Here is a 21165-nt window from a genome sequence, read left to right on the forward strand (position 1 = left end):
TGGTAAACCCAAATTGGCCTGAATATCTAAAGATAATCTCCTGTCTAACAGCTACTCATCAGTAGATATAAATCAAGCTGAGCAAAGATCAAACTGCTATGGATGTTGAAAGTACAGTCATGAGATTTATCTGAGAGAACTGCTGACCAAGTGTGGATTTACAAAATACTGGTGTCCTTTGTTCAAGAGTGAAGGGACATTTTAACACAGCCTCATGATTGAACAATACAGTTATTTTGTCATGACACCAACACAGAGGGTTTTAACCCCTGTATGTATGCACTGGTGTTTAGTTTGAATACATACTGGATATAACCCCCCAGCAGATTATGTATCATATGATTAATGCTTATTTAAAGACCCATTCTATTTTTAGGAAGTTGGGGAAGGTCAAATAGTGAAAGCAGAAGCAAACTGAAAACAATCTGCTTCCATGTCACCACTTCTGAACCAGAATTTTCAGTATAAAATAAGACCAAAAACCTTTCTGTTTTTGTGATTTAAGCAACACTGTTATGTGGGACACCAGTGGCTGGTTATATCTTTTGGTGGCAGTCCTATGTCCTACACCTAGAGATGTACAGGAACAGGAATATCAGGAGACCATGTTTTGCATCTTATTTGAATCTTTCATACTGTGTGCTGCTTTGTTGTCCCTTTAATTCGTTTCGTTGCGCTCTCTTTTCATCTTTGCTTCCACTTATTGGATAAGTGTAACAAAAGTCCTTGTTAACATTTAGGAAAAGAATGTGATTTGTGTTAAAAGACACACTTCACAACAGAAACCCTGCACATCAAAAAGTGAAGTCTGCCTGTTGTGTTTAAATGTGATGCAAAGAGGTCTCATGAAAACAGGCTGCAAAAAAACAACTCATACATTGGTGAGTCAGACTTTAAGCCTTCACTTAAAGTAAGAGGTTTTCCATCTGAGTGACCACATGCAACATTAATCATGTGATTATTGATTAGTTCTACGATTCAGATTATAGATTGTTATCATGTGGTCTTTTGGCTTGATCACGCAGTAGATTCAGCAGGCACAATACTTCCCAAGTCAGGTTTCACAGTTGATTTGATGCTGGGCTTGCATGGGAAGTGGTTGAAAAAGCAAATTCACTAGTTTAATTCAATAATTTACAGACACTCCCAAGCATCAAGCACCCCACAGCTATAGGAGGATAGCTTAAGTTATCATTTATACAGTAAAAGCGCATTACTAATGGACACATATTGCACATAACACTGCACAGAAATTGACCGATGATAGCACTTTTTTAATTCAATAACATTAACAGTCCCATGAGTCTTTGCTTTCTCTGACACAAAACTGTCCAGAATCCCAAGTGACTGCCCCTCTCAGCTTGATACAGTACAGAGGGTCGACTCATACAGGACAATTAAAACACTGCTGCAGTTTTAAATCTGTGCTTTATTGTTTCTGCGTCATTAGTTACTATGACATCCATCTCAAGTCAAAGCAAGCCATTTTTAGGGACATTTTGTGTGATGATTACTCATTTTAAGCTTTCAGTGTTTCCACATTGTTGAAACGTGATCACTGAGCATGTATATGTAGTGACAGTGGCTTGTGCTATAAACCATGTGCTTTTCAAACATTAGTGTAGCAGTTCAGGAATTTGATTCACTAGTTTTCATTTCTGATTTCTGGTTTCTCCATATCTAAAATGACTGTAGGCTGTGAGGCTTTTCATAGTTTGACTTCCTTTTTTCGGAGATTGAAGCTCTATACTATTATCTCTTTTCCTCCAAGTCAAAATGCCAACCTGGTCATCTTGAAATACATTTTCAAACTTTTTATTTTAGTCTGCTTGAACAATGGAACAAAATGTAAAGTGGTGTCGATCTTTCAAAAGTTATGTTGTTAAATTTGTCTAAATCTCAGTGATCTTAATACATTAAGTCCAGATGTGGTTTGCAAATAAAACCAGTGAGTGTACAAGCCATTCAGTCTTCAGGTTGGTTCCTTGTAGATTATATTATAATGAATCCAGCAGAGAAGAAAAGCAAACAAAGATAATCCAAGGGCAGCTTCAGAAATCATTGACAGAGTTCATGTTGTTGCATTTGAACTTGCTCAGAGGTTCACAGGAGAGTGAAACAGTGGCACTATATGACTACATTAGATGTGCTAGCAACACAGAGGGAAGTCTGCAGGCTGTATTACAGTAAATAGTTGAGATGCTTCAATTCGCACCTGCTGCATGCTTTGTGCAGTTGTGTTCAGTTTAAAGAGCCCAAAAAACTAGAAGATGCTTGAAGATCATGTTGCAGAGGAAGACGTTATTTGTTTTATGCATACACTTTTAAATATATAATGTATGTAGATCTGAATCACTCAGTATTAGATCATCCCCACCAGAAGAAAAGAAAGAAAGAAAAGGGCTTCAGTTTGTAGCTCCATTAGTGTGCGGTAGCAGAAGTGAGCCTGATGTCCAGCTTCCCCATCATTTGAATATTATTGAAATGAGCCTTTGAAGTGGCTAATTACTGGACATTCTGTAAGCCTTCTGAATTCACTTTCTGTACTGGGTGTCTAGCAGGCGGCTCCCAGGGGGGGTTGCTGGTGTTATGGGTGAGAGGTGAAGCTGGTTTGGAAACCGGAGAGTTTTAGAGGAGGGTGCAGCGAACAGCCGGCATGCAATACGTGAGAGGCCCCATGTTTTTACTATCAGTAGCATCAGATGGGAAAGAGGAAGGGGGGGTGGAGGTAGCTGCGTGCAGTTATGAAAACTGCAGTGTGTTGAAACAGAGCGACTGCAAGACTGCATAACCTACGAACCCACAATCACGCACAGTCACACACTGACACTCTCTTTTCCTCCTTTTTTCACAGTTGTGCACACAAAACGCAGCAAAAGAAAGGTCAGAGGGGTTCGAAGCTGAACACCCGGAACAAATGGACTTCGCTGAGCTTTGACGCCAAACAAACCCAAACCCTCCTCCACCGCACACACACACACACACACACACACACACACACACACACACACACACACACACACATTAAAGGCTCTTTTGACAAAACTTAGTCGATCTAAAACCAGTCCAAATTGTGAAATGTTGCGCTGACACCTGCACCGCTTCACACCTACCCGGCTGCCCAAACTGCACAAACCACGTGCTTTTGCAAATATTTACACTACGACATAGCCTGTTGTATTCTCTCTGTGTCGCACACAAACACACTTGTGCAGACTTGACACACAAAAACGGCACAAAGTGTATCCAAAAACACCAACCAGCCCAACTGGCTTAGACCTTGTAGAACCTGGTAGACCAGACACTTGAGTCTGGGAGCCCTTTAAACGAGACAAGCCTGTGCAGTTTTGTTTGTGAGAGTGCTCTTTAACCCTGACACTGGAGGGAGGAGACAGAATATGTGAGGATAGTAGAGGTGGCGGCGGCGGTGGCGAGAGCCTGTGAGTAGACAGCTGAACCTAAATCCAACACCAACTCATCCTCCCTCTTATCCTCCTCCCTCTTCTCCCACCCCCTCCCCTTCCCCTTTTTGCTGTCGTGCCGAATATTAAGCAGAGACCCTGACAATATGAAGCTGGCTGAGAGCCTCTAGGACACAGCAAACGCGTACTTACGTCGTCCTAGACGTCCAGACGGGGCTGCCGGTCGAAGAGTGGGGAGCAGAAGAGGAAACAGAGAGTAGCATGAGAATTGCTCGCCGGTGCAGCAGCAGTCCACGAGCGATCTGGCCTTGTTGGGGGGTTGTATTCCTCGTTTTTTTTTTTTTTTCTATTTCTCCCAGCCCGGGCGGCGCGCAGACAGAGCGAGCGGTGACACACACATAAATGCACTCACACACGGCCAGCCGCACGCACAGCGCACACCTCCCCCCAGCACACCGCACACGTTTCTCATTCTCTTGCCTATTCTTATGACCAGCGCTTTCTGTTCTCTGCTTTTTCCTTTCTCATTATCTCTGTCTGCTCCTCCCTTCCCTTTTTCAATATCCTCTTTCTTTCTCTTCACTACAGATGCAGTCGGCTTCTCCTCGCAGCCCCCACCTTCACCTCCCCTCCTCCTCCTCCCCTCTCTCTTTCCCTCCCTCCATTGCCCTCCCTCTCGCGCAGCCTCTCCCTCCATCTCCTCTCCCCTCTCTCTCTCTCGCGCTTTTCAGTGTGTGTTTAGAGCGAGAGGCCATTATCTAAGCCACAGCGGGCACGTACGAATGGAATGGAGGAGTGCGCAGTGAGCAGAAACACAGAGAGCGGTGGGGGGATAGTTGCTAGCAGCAGCAGCAGCAGCCTTGGAAACAGCACAGTGCAGCAGAGCTCCTTACCAGTGAGAAAACCCCTCTCGGTCTCTATCCACACCCATTCCACATTATGTGCTCTGCTGCATTAGATTATGTTATATATAAGGCTCTATCTCTGTCTGTGTGTGTGTTTTGTTTATCGCCATAAGCCCCATACTGGCAATTCTGAGTGTGACAGAGCTTCTCTGCTTTCGACCGCAGAGGCAAACCAGCGGCTTGCAAACGAAAACGCAATCTCATCGCGCAATGGCATCAACACAGGGAAAAAAAGAAAGAGAGAAAAGGGAGCAGAGAAAAGCATCATTACACTCCTTGTTTATGCCTTTTGTAAACGACATCCGTTTTTTTTCCTCGCGGACATTTTTGCTCCATCTAGATTGGGCTCCACCGCGGGCCGAAGGAGAAACCACCGATGATGGTTGTTCCATCTCCATTTTCATTCCTGTCCGCATTCACATCGCTTCCCTGTTCCTCGTGTGACAGGAAAAGCTTCAGACCTACACCTGTGACTGATAACAGATCCTCTAGGATGCTCTCGCAAGAGAGGGAGAGGATTGCTGGCGCTGTTGCCGGCCCTTTAATCCAAGATCCAAAGGACGCAAACGCAAAGTAGAAGGCTTCCGACTGCAGGAAGCTCAGGGTCACTTGGTTTAAAAGAAATCACCAACACTCTATGATGTCAACTCACTCCTGCAGATGTCGGGAAGCAAACGAAAGAAGACCTATATGCTCAGGAGTAAAGCAGCAAGGCGGCTGAATTGGGCAATGGAGAGTGAGAGGGGCACGACTCTTCAACATCGGTGAGCAAGAGGAACAGAGTGGAGATAGGAAGAGGGAAATCTGTGGAGTACACTGTTGAAACGTGCAGAGTTGATCAGCTGTTCGTGTGATACTGATTCTGTAACCAGAGGTACGAGAGTGGCACAAACAGAAAAAGGGTCAGGAGGTTGCTGCCGAATGAAGACCGCGAGGAGCCGACTAATCACAGTTCATCGATGGCTTCTGTCCTACCCGTCCGCCAGCGTGTGACAACGTTCTCCCATTCCTCACCATTGTCGCCTTTCCTTGCTGTCACTGGCATTATCATTATGAACGCCGTCATCGCCTCTGGGTGACCGGCTCTGCGGTCCTCTCTTCGCTCCTACATTGCTGGAGTTTTGGAGAAGATTTAACCAGGAAGAGGAGGAGGAGGTTGGGTATTATGGCCGTCTCCCTCATGCAGATCGCTGTCAGCTCCTGCGTAGTGTTTTTCTCTTATATTACTGAGCATGTGTGAGCTACACTGCACTGTGGCTGGATTAACTTCTGTAGCCCTTCCCTGCTTCACTTCCTTTGGCTTTCCCTGTCTCTCCTGGTCTCTCATTTTCTCTGGCATCTTCAATCTGCCTTTGCCTGTCTCTCTCTCTCTCTCTCTTTCTCAATTCGTCTCTACTGTTTTGTTTCCCGAGCTTTTTGCCTCCATCCAGCATAGCTTATTGCATTACCGTTCCAACACTTTTCTCACGCGCTCGCTCTCTGGCGCTATAAAATTGCACACACTGTCTGTCTCGTTGTTGCCGCACAATTTCATATGTACACACACAGATGAGCGTCAATCCCAAAGAGAAACACAGCCCGAGCCGTCTAAAAAGGAAGGGGAAGGAGAAGTAGAGCATTAAGGTCACGTGACCAGGGAGGGCCAATGAGTGGGAAGGGAGAGTATAGTGAGCGAGAGAGGTAGGAAACACATGTGGCGGTGACGTAGCTGTACCGTCACCGTCATCGTCATCAGTGTCTCCCACCAGGACGCTTGCCTCCACCACTGGGTGGGCGAGTGTCATCCCGAGCACATGCCCACCATCACCAAAACCACACCAAAAAAACTGAAGCTCAGAAAGCACGCTCTTTTTATTCACCCGGCTGGCTGGTGTTCACTCGCTCACTCCCCCGACTGTAGTGACACAGCGTTTCTCGCTCAGCATTTGGCTTAACCCCTGAATCTGTTCTGTACGCACACTTCCTCATTTTAGACATCTCCTGAACACAACAGGCTCCTTAAACAGTCCCATCTTATGTGAAGTTAGCACTTCCATAGTTTATATCCAAAATTTGGAGAGCGAGGCAAAGAGGATGAAAGAGAACTTAATAAACATGAACTCTGCCTGACTCTGTCACTGTCCACAGCTGAGTAAAACAAAGAAACGCTGTTTGACCAAAACACCAACATGAGGGAAGGGATTCAGCTGTTTCCGACACATGATGTGCCCACACTGTAAATACAGCATGTAAGCTGACACAGTTTGCTCCATGTCAGAAGGCACGAGTAATTTACAGTAAGAGTGCTCTTGATTCAAGCACATGTCTTCTTTGATGACTCATATCAGCTTACATCGGTGTCATTTCACATAAGACATTGCTCAAAATTTCTTCACCACCATCGGACTGGCCATCTCTGACAAAAGGAATAGAAATCTACCGAAGCGAAGCAGCAATGGCAGAAAAGCACGTTGTCGCTTTAAGATGCTGGCGTGCGTTTCGTGGATTCCAATGCTGCCATTCAGGTTTGTTCAACAGAGCTGGTGTGAAGTCACCTCGTGAGCACAACTGTAGCGCGGTGAAAGAGAACGTTAGAAGTGCAGGGCAGTCGTGCCTTTAGCAAACTTTTGAGTCATCGAGGTTACCTGATATTTGAAATGACAACAACAATCCACGCAGCTTGACATTTAAGTGAAAATGAAATCGCACTTACGGTAAACCTGTAATTCGGCATTGAGAGACACACAGGAGAGGTAACAAAGACTCCTCATCGATCACTTCATTTCACGGTGTAGTCACATTTATCATCCAAGATGAGTTACTGCACGCCCTCATCTCTCTCCCCCTCTCAATTCTCAGGCTCTCGCTCTTTTTCTCAGCAGCACGGAGGAAAGGTCTAGGTTGTAGGAGGGATGACTGACAACAAAAGTCCATCCGCAGCAGTGTGTGTGCTCGCTTATGAGTAAAGCTTGAGTCATCCTCTTCTTTTCAACGAAGTCCTGACACAGAACCCTCAAACAGTGAAACAAGCTTTTCAATTTGCTTTTTTTTTTTGCCAGCACCTCGCTAGTGGGAGGTGTACGTGAATGAAGCATACCGACAGAGAACAAAATGTTTGCTTTTCAGGCAGTCCGGGAGTTGAATTCTTGCGATTTCACTGTTAGACGTGCTTTAAAAAAACATTTGTTTCCAGCAGTGACCAAACTCACAGGAGCATGACACAAGGGTCCTTTGCCTCTCCTAACATCACTTCCTGTCAGCTGATTCCATTTCCTCTATCCACCTCTGTGCGCCCCCATCCCCAGCACACATTGTCCCGCATTCTAATGGCATCAAGGTCATCGGATCTGACACACTGTGTGCACCCCCCTCCTTCCCTTTCTCTTTTTTTTTTGCTCCACATCTCTTTATCTTTCACTTCCTGCCCCCCCTCCAAACTGCTCACATGCACGCAGACGCTCCAGTGCATGCACACCAACTGTCAACAAATGCAGAGGCATGCTTTAATGAGCTCTCTCCACTCTCTCCACACACACACACACACACACACACACACACACACACACACACACACACACACACACACACACAGTACACACTAGTATGCACACAGTCCACTGAGGGTCACTGGGTTTATTGGTGGGGAGGGGCCAGAGACCATAGGGCACATTATATTTAGCACCAAGGTCGTAATCATAACATATTTTGGAGGGGAGACTTTTAAATGTGTTCTGTATCCTTTCTATCTAGAGACAGAGAACAGATACAGCAACATATGGAGAATTTATGTGAACTTTTATTTGCATAATAAGTCCTGTATGTATATTCTAATGCTTCTCTTATGATTCAGAACACTACACTATTTTCCGTATAGTTTAGTCATTTTTTACAATACAATCTACAAAATGCGTGTGTGCGTGTGTGTGCATGTGTGTGCGTGAGCGTGTGGGTTTAGGTTTTTTTTTAGTCATAACTGGTTTTCTGAAAAACACATAAAAACAGTAATGAGAAAACTGCCTGTTTGAGTAAGTGTAACTGCATCTGTAACTGTAACTTGAGCAACAAGACTCTTTACCTATTGTTCATTTTCAGGCATCACCTAATTTCATCTGTGCACCTGTCTGTTTGGCCGTTTTTCTCTCTTTGTTTCAGCTTGGTGTCCAAACACACTCGTGCCAAACCCCCACTCAGCCAGGACGGTGTTAAGTTCAGGGTATGTTTAGGTGTAGATTGCACCACAGCGTAGTGTATATCAAGTCTGAGTCATACCTCCTGACATTTGGCACGTGCAAGTCAGCACGGATTGCCCAGCTGGGGGAAGGCCTACCCGCCTATCCCCCGTCAAACCCCACCCCTCGCTATTCCTCACAAAGAGAAATGGAGGAGTGGCTTGCGAAGGAGGAGAGGAGGAAAAAAATGGGAAAGGTGGTGCCGGGTAAGAGGCTGTTAAGCAGGGTGGAGCCACAAAAAGAAGAGGAAGGGGAAGGGGGGGCTGTTTTTAAGAGACAGCTCTTTGTGCTTCAGGATTTGAACAACAGCAGGATCAATGAGCAGAACAGAATGTGTTATCAGAAAGTTTTTGGACCTGAGACAAACAGGGTGAAGGGAAATGAATGAAAAACAAGTGAGTTCAGAACGGTTTGAACCTGTGAAAGAACACTGCGTGCCGCTACCTGCTCGCCTTTTGTATGCCAAGTGCTGAAAAAGAGCTGAGTGGTCAGATTTGTTTGGACAGTGATGTAATCATTAACAGAACGCAGCAGTAAAGATGGGCAGAGTGTGTTCTGACAGGTGAAACACTGACTGAGAGGCTTGGTAATGACTTTTGGGTTGCAATATTAATTTTTAAGACTCGAGAGCGAGAAAGACATAAAGCAACAGAAACCTGCCTCAGCCCCTGCACGGTGGCTGGTTGCCAGCCTTGTCTCTCTCTCAGGACTCGGGCTAAGATTAGCTTCCCATATGTTCAAGTCAGGCGTAGCCAGACTTAAAGGGCCAGTGCTCGACCGTGGCAAAACAAGAAAGCCTTCACTGTGTTTGCTGATGGTCTACATCAACACACATGTGAAGGTTCAGCGTGCATTTTTAATCATTCCAGTGAAAGCTGGGCTCATAACAGATAACTACTGGAAACTGATAAGATGCGGTGCTTTTCTTGTATGCTTCCAGTTATAGACTTTGTTCTTTAATATGGTCCTTTTTCGTGTGTGTGTTTTGATACTATGGCATGAAAACTCCCACAGCTGTTGGGCTGTATTACATAAAACCTGGCAGCGTCTGGCAGCAGTGGGATTCAGGATTGTTTAAACTGGATGCCCAGTGGGAGCAGCAGAGCAGCCGCCAGAGAGGCGAGAGTTCGAGCTCAAGCAACAGCTGATGACTCCTCCCCTTCTCCCTCCATTCATTTTTTATTAACTGCGGCACGGTGCGGCTGACGACCTCGCTCTAACATCAGACACCACCAACGATGCCACCGACCGCAACTCATCGCGCTCGCAGGATACCAAACCAGGCCCCCGCCAGGTTTGGTCACTAGTAACAGAAACCCAAAGCAGCCCAGCGAGGCAGTGCCGAAAGAAATGTCTGCTAATTGTCATTAATTAGAAATGAAACATGACAATAGTTCAGGGTTTTGCAAGTCCTTAATGACTGCATACAAGTGAGGCAATTATTGGTGACTGTATAAATTAAAATGTCACATCAAATTCCACAAGGACCTATGAGATGTGATGTTTTGAAATCCTGGGAGTGCTTTTTCTTTTACAATCTCGGCGAACATTTACTTTTCAACCAGTGCATCTAAAGTAGAGCAGGGCGATATGACCAAAAATATTTATCACGATATACATTTGAAAATTTGCGATAACGATATAACTGACGATATAATTGACACTAGACAAAACACTTTAAAACTCCACAACTTTATTAGTGCAAAAAAAAAACAAAACAAAAAAAAACCCCATCAATGATTTTCACTTAAACAAGCAGCTGTTTTTTATGTGCATTAGAATTATATAAAATGTAACAGTGCAAATTTCTTGCTGACAGTTTAACCAAAAGGCATTTCCAGTGGAAACTGGCCGACATATATTCAGCATAACCATGTATAATATCCATAAAACTTAAAAAGAGGTTATACACACACAATACGGTAATATTATGTTGAAGCACAGTATGTATCACTCCGCGAGGCTCCTGCCTACGATAGCCGTAATGATCCGACAATCCATCAAGCGGTGCGGCTTCGTAGCTTAGCAAAGTCGCACTAAAACATTTGACAGATTTTCGAGCGCCGTGTACATAAAATAGTTTCGAGGTCAGTAAACACAACCAGAATTTGTACATAAGGCACACGGGATTATAAGGGGCACTGTCGATTTTCAGAAAAATCAAAGGATTGATTTTAAGTGTGCCGTATTTTCCAAACAACACGGTAATAACGACGGCCCGCTAGCATGCGCTACCGAAAATAGTGTTTTGTTGTGTATCTGACGGACGAAAGCTAAACCAGTTGCACACCACTGAAGTTGCAGCATTTTTACAAACCAATTCTGGTTCATCTGTTTCATTCAACGGTCCGCTTTCTCCCTTCTCGTTCTCCGTCGCCGTCATGCTTTTTCCACCATGTACGTATGAAAACAAAGGCACTGCACATGCACGTTTTACCCATATTCTATCACGATATTTCATTTTCTTATCGTTGCCCAACATTATACCGTATTACCGTGAACGGTATGATATGGTCCAGCCCTAATCTAAAGTGACTTCTGAAGCAGGCTGTCCTCAGTGTAAGACCAGAGGTGTGTCAAGTGATTATGTGGGTACACTGGGTAATTATTTATCTGTCTTTTTGTAGACAGTCTATGTGCTGCACAGTGCTATGTGTCCAGCTTGTTTTGATAAAAACTTGCTTCAAGCTCGCTGTCTAATTCAGAACATTCAGAAAGAGGTTTTACTCATGAGGTATCCATCTCAAAAGTTCCCTAAAACTGAGGTTGTTAAAAGCTTAACAGTCAATATTTGGTATGGCCATCTTTATTCTTTCTTGCTTCTAGCTTTCTTATCATTTCTTTAAGTAGTCTTCAGGAATAGTTCTCCAGGTTTCTTGAATGACATTCACATCACTTTTATGGATGTTTCTACTTTTTGTGTTCTACTTCCATTATGTGTCTTTCTATCCAGGTATGCTTTTACTGCATTGGCAGTGTGTTTGGGATCATTGTAATTGTCTGCAGAGAGTATTGCATGGTGGATTAAAAATAAAACGGACTTTTCTGTGTTCATATTATGATCAATTTTGACAAGATCCCTAACACTGCTGACTGAAATGCAGCCTCAAACCATGACAGAGCCTCTAACGTGTTTTACAGATATAGTAGACGCTCACTGCTGTACCTTTCTCCTGACCTCCTGTATCCATATTGACGGTGTGAAAAAGTTGGATTTATTATTTTACAAGATATTTCAGGACTAGATGCATCTCTCAGGTCTTGTATCAGGTCTTTGCTGGATTTTTTTCCTTGCCTTTGGCTGATGGCTCTTGGGAATCTGCTATTGGTACAAAAATACTATTTTTTCCCTGTCAAACTGTGCTATCCTCGACATTTTTTATAGATTCAACTCACAAAATGTGAACAAATTGGGTCATATTGTGACAGGCTGCTTGTAACAAACCGCCTACAAACAATTTAAAATTTGCTCTTTCTAACTAGATATAATACTGGTTCAACCTTTTCTATGCTGAAAAAATAAGTGAAAAAGCAGCCTCTGTCCAAACAAACCCTTTCCGAAATTCTGGAGAACTATTGCATTTTTAAAGACCGCTTAAAAAAAAAAAATACTACAAAGTCTGGCAAAACACAAAGAAAGAAGGAGTGGCTTGTTTTACAATAACGTGCATTTGATTGCAGAAGCTATGTTATTATTAACCCATTTGGTAGTTTTGTTTAAATAGTCTTTACTTCCCATAATACAGTTTGTATTTTCAGGAAGTAAAGATGCATCTTTCATTTCTTGGAAAAAAAAACTAATATTGTTACATAACATAACAAATGCCCAAAATAAAGCATCAACAAGAAAGATCTGTTCAAAGTAGGCCAGTCTACCAACTATGGGAATTCTTCACAGTCACAGTTTACACAAATTTGAATAAACCATTAGCTGCACTTCTTTACTGACTGAGTGGAAACCTCACAGAACAGTAAATACATCGAAAGCTAACACTGAATGGAAGAGGTGATGTCAAACCCTCCACTTCCTGAGTTTGTACTATACACCAAACCACTTACTACACAAACACACACACAATACGCACATGTGGTGCCGGCTAGCTGGTCACGTGACCAACCTTGGACGCCGAACGCCAGCTAAAATTAAAGCAATGATGTCATCAGACATTCAGTGTTGCCACGGAAACTAGGTCAGTATTAACCCTTTGCCGATGAGGCCGGGGATTCCAAAGCTCAACGAGTGATTAATAAACATTCCATGTGCCATCACGTACACAGCAGCGTCAGGGTTTCTACTCTGTCTCTGACTCGTTTCCCACCTGTGCGAAGTTCACCTCGTGCATAAAGAGGAAATCCTGTGCATAGGCGTGGAAAAAAAAAAAGAAAAAGAAAAGAAAGAAATCACACGAGCGCAGTCTGTCTGTCTGTAACCCACTGTGGTACACCTCTCAATTCAGCTTTGCTTCCTGAACAGCAGAAAAACAAACTTGCTTTCAAACTCACTTTAAACCATTTTGTTTACTGTTCTTGGGGCTGTACATGCCTAATGATACTCTGTAACTGCTTATTTTAGTTTTCTAAAATGGTGCCCTCGGTCTGTTGGGTGTAGACTGTGTTTGCCTGTGTGCGACCAGGGAAATGTTTGACAAGGAAACAGATCTTGGTCGAGATAAACACTCCACCCAGGATCCGCACGGCAACCATGACCCTCTGCAAACAGGAGCTCAGGACAACTATAAAGGCAGAGAAACTTGTTAAACACAAAAAAGATTATATTCCCCCTTTAAACCAGATGGTCGTATATACCTTGCAGATAAAGAGCTTGCCCACATATGGATTAGGATTAAAGCAGCTTAGAGGTAAGATAAAGTAGACCATAGAACCATGCTAACCCTATTTATGACATTTGAAACTCACTGACATATATCACTGCAGATGTGGAGGTGAATCTATTTCGCTCATCTAGGATTTCAGGTCGCTCTCGGCGCACGTGACAGAAGTCAGATCAAAGCTGTCTTTTTCCCCTTTTGGGAGAGGACTTCACAAGATTCTTAGAACTCAGACAATTGTTTGATGTTCAGTAAATTCCTTTATGAAACTTCGCACGCCGCCCGTCCACATGCCTTTCCACATAAACAGACGAGTGTGCCCCGGACCGGCGAGCTGAGGCAACAGCAGCACTCAGCAGCGACACGCCACAGGTTACTACGCCCGACAATCAACTACGTATACGCATGCGTGACCCACTAACTTTTACTCCCTTTACCTCATTTGACTCCAGAACCTAGGAGAAGCAGGACGGCCTCCCCAGCTCATGAGCCAACGTGCAGAGTTCCTCCTCCTCCTCCTCCTCCCCTCCTCCTTTCCAGGGCCTCTTGTATCTACACATGCCTTGCTCTGGCACCAATCAGCAGGCAGCGTGGGACGCTTTAAACTGAGGATGCCGCCACTTCATCAGTAAGGGCGCTTTAACTTGGCGCGCCTCAGACATAAACTCGGAGCAACTGTATTAAACAGAGTCAGTTCCCAGGCGGCAAAGACCGGGTGTGAAGACGAGACCAGGGATCTGGCACAACTATATTCCACTTAGAGATGATACGAGGGATAACGCGGCATCCACCGGGGAGAGGAGCGTATGACATACCAGCGACAGAGCGAGGACAGTCACAGCTGTGTAACAGTTACACTGGTTAAAGCTATTCTTACACACATGCGTAATCAAGTTTTTTGTTGTTGTTGTTTTTTAAAGAACAGGCAAACAGATACAGACCGACTGAGAAGAGGAAGTGATCACTGGGCTGACTAACCATGACATTAACACCTCATCCAACAGCAGCAAACGGGCAGAGATTATGCATAGACGCAGACGACAGACATGGGCACAAACACTATTTCAAACCCACCCATCAAGTGTCATCTCTTACCTCAGCTGCCAGTTCTGGGCTTCCCAAGCAGCCTTGACCGTTGTCGTCCAAATATTCCACCTTTACAGTCATTCAACAGAACAGGGATTGGGGGGGCAGAGAGAGAGAGAGAGAGAGAGAGAGAGAGGGAGGGAGGGAGGGAGGGGAAGAATAAGAATCAATAGAATAATGCGACAAGGGCCTGTTCAAAAAGACTCATCATTGAGCATTAATGTGCCACCTTTACAGCTTTGCACAACGGCACACGGGCTCTGCCATCCGCAGTCTCTTCATCCCATTTATGTCAACCTCAGCGACCATCAAAAAGCGCAAATCTGTTTTCTTTGATTTCTGCTCAAACAGTGAGCCGGCACTTCCCTCTGCTGCCGGGACAGCGAATGAGAGACGCAAAATAGATTCGATTTCAGTTATAGAATTATGTAATGTCTGTATCCCGACTTGGTGCAACCTTTCTAATATATATATGTCTGATCATCTGATGTCAGCATACCCCCCCCCCCCCCCCCTTTAATCTTAGGGGGAAAGAATCCAAAGTGGACGGGTTAAGTGAGAGAGGCATGGAATAGATGGAAATGGTAGATCAAAGCAGGGCTGATCTTTATTATTATTGGAAAACAATAGCAACCCCCCCCCCCCCCCCTCAAAGAAAAAGCCTTCTTGTCTACGCGACCCCAATGTTAAATTGTGTGTTGTGTCTCGAGTTGAGTCCCGCCAACCTCCGATACCCCCCCCCCCCCCCCCCCCCCCCACCCCAAATCCCCACCACCCCCACCACACCACTCCACGCCCCCACCCACCCACCTATCAATCCTAAAATAGTCTGGAGTGATGAATATTTACCCTCCAAGCCTCTGAGCTGCCTCGGTTTGTACTCCTCCGTCCGCTGGCCGAATCCCCATCAGAAGACTCCGGCTCCCTCTCTCTCTCCTTCAGCCCTATCTCTCTCTCTCGCTCTCTTTCTTCTCTCTCTCTTTCTCTCGTTCTCTATCGCTCCACTCCTCTTTCTCGGTCTCTCGGTCTCTCTCTCTCCCGTCTGTGTTGCAGCAGCCCATTCAGGAAGCCATCTTGTGTTTTTATTCTGGCTTTACATGAGCCCTCGTACGCACGTTCTCTCTCACTTATTCTCTTGCTCTACCCCCGTCCTCCCTCCCTCCCTCTCTCTCTCGCTCCTGCTCGTATGCCAATAGGTCTACCGCACACACACACGTTCATATGCATACACACATACACACACATACAAGAGGGATTTTTTTTCTAAACGATCGCTATCGCTCTTTCCTTCCTGCTGATATTTCTCTCTCTCTCTTCTCTTTCTGTGAATGTCCCCTCGACCACCCCCTCCCCCCTCTCTATTTCTATACAAACATATACACTCGTGATAAATGCACACACACACATATATACACAGCTCGCCGGAGAGACGTCACACTAGAGATAGCACACAAAGGCAGCACGTCCACCAATCAGAGGCCCGGCTGGGCTGCTGCTAGGGTGAAACCGAAGGAGAGCATGTGAGGGTGGTGAGAGAGGGAGAGAGGGGAGAGATCGGAGTGAGAGAGAAAAAATAAGAGCAGGTCAAAAAAAAAAAGAAAGGGTCTCCATTTTCATGTGTGTGTTTGTGTGTGTGCAGCACCATATAAGAATGGCCGACATAAAGAAACAAAGTGAAGGTGGGCGGGAGGTGTGTGTGTGTGTGTGTGTGTGTGTGTGTGTGTGTGTGTGTGTGATGTGGGGGGGATGGGTCCTCTCTATGCCTGTCAATTATCTCCTGAAACTGGCCTTCCCTAAACAATGCCTCTGGTATGTGGTATTGCCGAGCACCATCTGTGTCAGGGCTGCCTGCAATAAGTGGACTGGACTGCACAGTGCACGCATGCATGCACCCACACACACTCTCACACACACAAACACTCTCGGAGACAGCAGACACCCCCGCTCTGATGGGCAAAATTACACAGCAAAGCCCAGTGTGCTGACTCAAAGCAAGAGAAGTGCTGTTGTTAAAAGCGATGCTGTTGTGCGCTCCTGTAACAGCATCGCAAATCATCACCTGCAACTGTGTTCGCATGCAAACATGAGCTTAAAGGGCTGCCAGGAACTTGCGTTTCCTTTTTACGGTCTCTGTGTAAAAGACACGCCGAGCATATTTCGAAGGCCTGCGCTCATAATGTTTATATTCTGAGTATGAAAGATCATCTCTGGATTGGATCTTTTTAAACTCGACATCAGCACGAGTCCTGAACATCATCTCCGAAAACCAACAGGATCGGAGAGTGCGTGTGTGGGAACTGTTCGGTCTAAATCAGCGATCGGATACCGCAACCAGAATGCACTTTCACCAATCAACTTTATATGAAACGGGAAGTTAAGCAACGATTAAAAAGAAGAAGAGGGCAGCGATGTATTTCTGCAAATAGGCAATGATATGAGAAAGTGAGGGGGAAAGAAAAAAGGCAGCTGATGGATTAGAAAACTCTGCAAAGACGCGACAAAGCGAGCGAATGTTCAGGCAGCCTGGTGAAAATGGACAGACAGCGAGAGGTGGGCAGAGATGGAGGGAGAGTCGAGAGAAAAAGGCAGAGAGGGAGCTGAAGGGCGGCGCGGCGCGGTGAGGCGAGGCGAGGCGAGGCAGCCACACGGTGACACAGCATTTTGTAGTGTTTGCGCACTCGTATGGCACGGGAAATCCCCTCTGCTTACGTCAGATGGGGGGCCACGTGTGTGGATGAATGTGTGTGTTTATGTCAGAGCAGAGTGGTGTTGGTCGCAAGCTGGACAGCGCGAGTGGCTGCTTTAATTTGCTTCGTTACAGGTAGGCCAGCATAGGAGACGCACTTTAGCCAGCAGTAGGTAGCACAAGGTGTATTAGTAAAGGCAGGAATACGAGTAAGCGTGGTGAGACAGATAGTAGATGATGGAATCTGTTTCTGTGGGTTGGAATAAAGAAAACGCCTATAGAGAACAAAGCAAAAGCATTGATTATAGTAAAAGTAGAAATATTAGCAGAGCTGTAAAGAAGTTCATCCTCTGCTATATGGTGCCAAGCTTTGACTGAATTGGATGGATGTTTCCTTAAACAATGAAGAGGAAGAAGATAATCCACCACATCTCTCCAAACACCAAACCTTCCTCCCCCCTTTAGTCTTTTTTACCATCCTCCAGCAGACACCTGGTAGTCGCTGACAGAGCATAATCACAGCCCCAGACAGTGCCATAATCCCAAACTATACATGCCTTCATTTAACTTTGCTTCATTCACACAGGTCCTGCCTCTCGCTGCCACCTGCAATTAGAGTCTTCCCAGACTTGGACCAACTCACACAAACACACTTATTTCACAGACAGACCACAGAGAGGCTCATTAAAGCTCCTCTGGTTGTGTGTTGTCTAAATTTCACGAGGTTGCAGGTGGAGGGCAGAGCTGGCCTGCAATTAGACAAAGTCTAATTAATAGCATTGATTGGGCTAGCCACCCCAGCTCTGTATGCTCCACATCCTTCTATGAACCCTAATCCTCTACTTCATTCACATGAACAATAACAGTCACCTGTCTCGAGGGGTTTAAAAGGGAAAGAAAGCCTTTAAAGCACATTATCCACATGCAACAGTGAGCTGCAGTTTCGCGGGAGAGAATGAAGGATGCGGTTTGCAGCCAGTCAGGAACTCAGCTGCTGCATCCATACAGAGGATAGAGGGCAGAGATAGAGGGACTGCGGGGGAGGGATACTGACGAATGAATGATGAATGGATGGCCACATCTTTTGCACATCTTCTGAGCCTCCAGAAGAGATCATTTTTGAATGAATCTGTGGAAAACACTGCATATCCTTATAGCTTTGAAGGCTACATGGAATCTTGGCGAAAAATGAAGAAATATAAACCATATAACTGTGGCTCTTCTATGTAGCAGTCAACACATTATCCTTACACACAGGGTCACAAGCTAGTGTATCTTTAGTGTCAAGGGGTCACCACCAGTGTTGGTCAAGTTACTTGAAAGAAGTAATCAGTAACTAATTACTGATTACTTCCCCCAAAAAGTAATCCCATTACTTTACTGATTATTTATTTTCAAAAGTAATTAATTACTTAGTTACTTAGTTACTTTTTAAAAACACGATTTACAACCTGAAGAGGTGATAAAGTGATAGATCTTTCAGCCCAATTCTACTTTTTCTACATAATCCATCATACAAAATGTAATCAAATGGAAAAGTCTCTTTTTTTTAACTTGTTTTATCAGTTTGAATCTTTTAACTTTATGCATCAAGCAAAAATTTAATTATATGCACCATTCTCTGATTTGAATAAATTAGTTTAACATTTAAACCTATTTTCTACACATTCCAGCACATAAAATAAAATAAAATATTTTTTGTGTTTACACTCACTCTTTCAAATAGATGCAAGTAAAACACAGCAGAAAATAAATCACATCAAAGACTAGCGGTCCTGTTGCTCTATTTTCACCTGTAAAGCAGGACTGCAGTAGGCGGAGGTTTACCCTGGTGCAGGTGTGCCGCGGTCAGTTGAAGAATCCGCGAGTTTCTCTGTGAATTTCCCATTACGTCGTTGCGCACTCAGTGCTTGCTTGGAAGTTTAGGGGGGTTTTTTTCGCTGTAAAAAGAAGTTTTCTTCCCACGCACGATGGACGCTAATGTTTTTGTCACTTTTTATGGAATCAAACTCAAAGTAAGGTCAGTACTTCCACGCTTTAAACGCTGCACGCTCATACTCTCTCCCACAATCGATATATGATCCATTGTTGATCTGCACACAGCTGTTGTCACTAACGGCGCACTCGCTTACGTCACTGTCGTGAGTAGGGATGGGTATCGTTTAGGTTTTATCCGATACCGGTGCCAAATCTGTACTTTTGAAACGGTGCCGGTGCTCAAACCGGTGCTTAAAGAATGGAGAACACAAAATTGGTCCAAAAACCTCTCATGTTCAGCTGTTTCCCTCTTTTTCTTTGGTCATTTGAGCCTTTTTGGCCAGGGTGAAGGGAGTATCTGCCATCAAACAAGAAGACAGCCGCATGTAGCTATGATGATGTTTGCTAGTTCACCTTATATGCATTAATGTAATAACGTGGTTAGCCTTCTCAACATAAATTACACACGAACAACATTAAGCTACTCACGCAGAGAAGAACGGCTGCTGCTGCCATCATCATCCGTCATCATTTCTGCTACACTGGCAGGGCTAGGGGCCAGGACTCTATTCTTCGGGTTTTTGGGGGATGTTGCTCCAGGTCCGATAACAGGCACCACACCCGCAATAGATGCGCTCGGTGTGAGGTCTCGCAGCAAGCTATCAAATACGGTGCATTTCTCGGCTTTTAAAAAAACGCTATGCGTCGCCAGGTGTTTCATCGGATTTGAGGAGTTACCTCCTTTGACAGTATCACAGTATCAGCTTAAAGCACTTGTTGCTGCTGAGTTTGCATATTTTGCTGTGAAGTACAGCCAGACTTTTGACCGCTTTGCCTTGGGCATTTTTAATCTGTAGCTCTGCTCTAAAAGAACGTACGTACCTGGGCCCGCCTACTATCCTCGGAAACGTAAAATGATTGGTTAGAAGTGTATCACAGCTCAGGAAAAAAAAGCACCGAAATAAAGCACCGAAATGTGCGCTGCTTTTCGGTCTGGTTACTACCGTTTGGACACCGGTACCCATCCCTAGTCGTGAGACATTCTCACAAAAAAATCACGGTTTTAGTAACGCAGTAACGCAGCGTTACTACGGGAAAGTAACGGTAATCTAATTACCGTTTTTGCAATAGTAATCCCTTACTTTACTCGTTACTTGAAAAAAGTAATCAGATTACAGAACGCGTTACTGCCCATCTCTGGTCACCACCTAGTGTAACCCTTGTACTGGTCCCAATCCTGGATAATGGGAGGATTATGCCAGGAATGGCATCTGGTAGAAAATCTGTGCCAACATGCAGAAATAAAGGAGTAGCTAAAAGTACTGAAAAATGTAAAAATAAACTGGTAGTACCTCCTAATTCATGCTACATATACACTTTGTTTACTCGCTGACATTTGACACTTTCAATAATGCATACCCCCACGATCAATAAGATCTGGTTCCAGTTTTACACACATGCATTTTTTAACGAGTCTAGTCCTTCTAGCAGCTCTGTTAGGCTGAGCTTTGAGTTGCAATGCTAATGCCGACACGCTGATCTTTAGAGGGAAAGTCACAGTTTTACAATGCAGTGACTAGGAAAGAAATATGCAAATGATTACACCACAACATCAAGATTTTTGTGGCTTTTAATGATTTCTAAACTGTTCATTTTCCAGGGTGGAAAATGTCCAGCATACATTTTTAATGATTTAAAGAAAGACAAGAATTTATTGATTTTATTTATTTACTCTATCTTGAATTTTGTGGGTGCACAAAAGTATTTTTTGAACTACACTACTGGCTAAAGACATGGATCAGTGAACCTGTCACTTTGCCAAGGTCTGAAAGAAGACCCAAACTGTCACTCTGACAGGAAACTAGTAAGGATGTTTATCAACAACCCAGGAAACATTAATCAAGGCACAAGCCTGCCATTAACTCAAGACTGTTCATAGTGAAGCGAGTTTTACATTCATCATGGACTGAGAGGAAGCTGACCAAGAAAGAAGGCAATGCTCCAAAATCTACATCTTCAAGGCTTAACTAAAATTTGCAGGTGTCCACATTG

General features: G+C 44.5%; 1 protein-coding gene across 6 annotated transcripts in view; it reads right to left on the reverse strand.

Moving 5' to 3' along the window:
- tet3 (tet methylcytosine dioxygenase 3) overlaps positions 1 to 21165 on the reverse strand; it is a 46958-nt gene that overhangs the window by 18285 nt on the left and 7508 nt on the right. For 2 of the 6 annotated variants that reach the window (XM_026187979.1, XM_026187980.1), the window contains one exon: positions 14460 to 14519. The exons of 1 other annotated variant lie outside the window; for it this stretch is intronic. In XM_026187979.1, coding sequence (XP_026043764.1) covers positions 14460 to 14519 — 60 coding nt within the window. Of the gene's footprint in view, positions 1 to 3614; positions 4041 to 7019; positions 7867 to 14459; positions 14520 to 15299; positions 15608 to 21165 lie in introns of those variants that run through there. 3 more of the 6 variants (XM_026187983.1, XM_026187982.1, XM_026187984.1) reach the window with 3 other exon arrangements.

This window comes from Astatotilapia calliptera, chromosome 12, assembly GCF_900246225.1.
Source record: "Astatotilapia calliptera chromosome 12, fAstCal1.2, whole genome shotgun sequence".
Lineage (NCBI taxonomy): Eukaryota > Metazoa > Chordata > Actinopteri > Cichliformes > Cichlidae > Astatotilapia > Astatotilapia calliptera.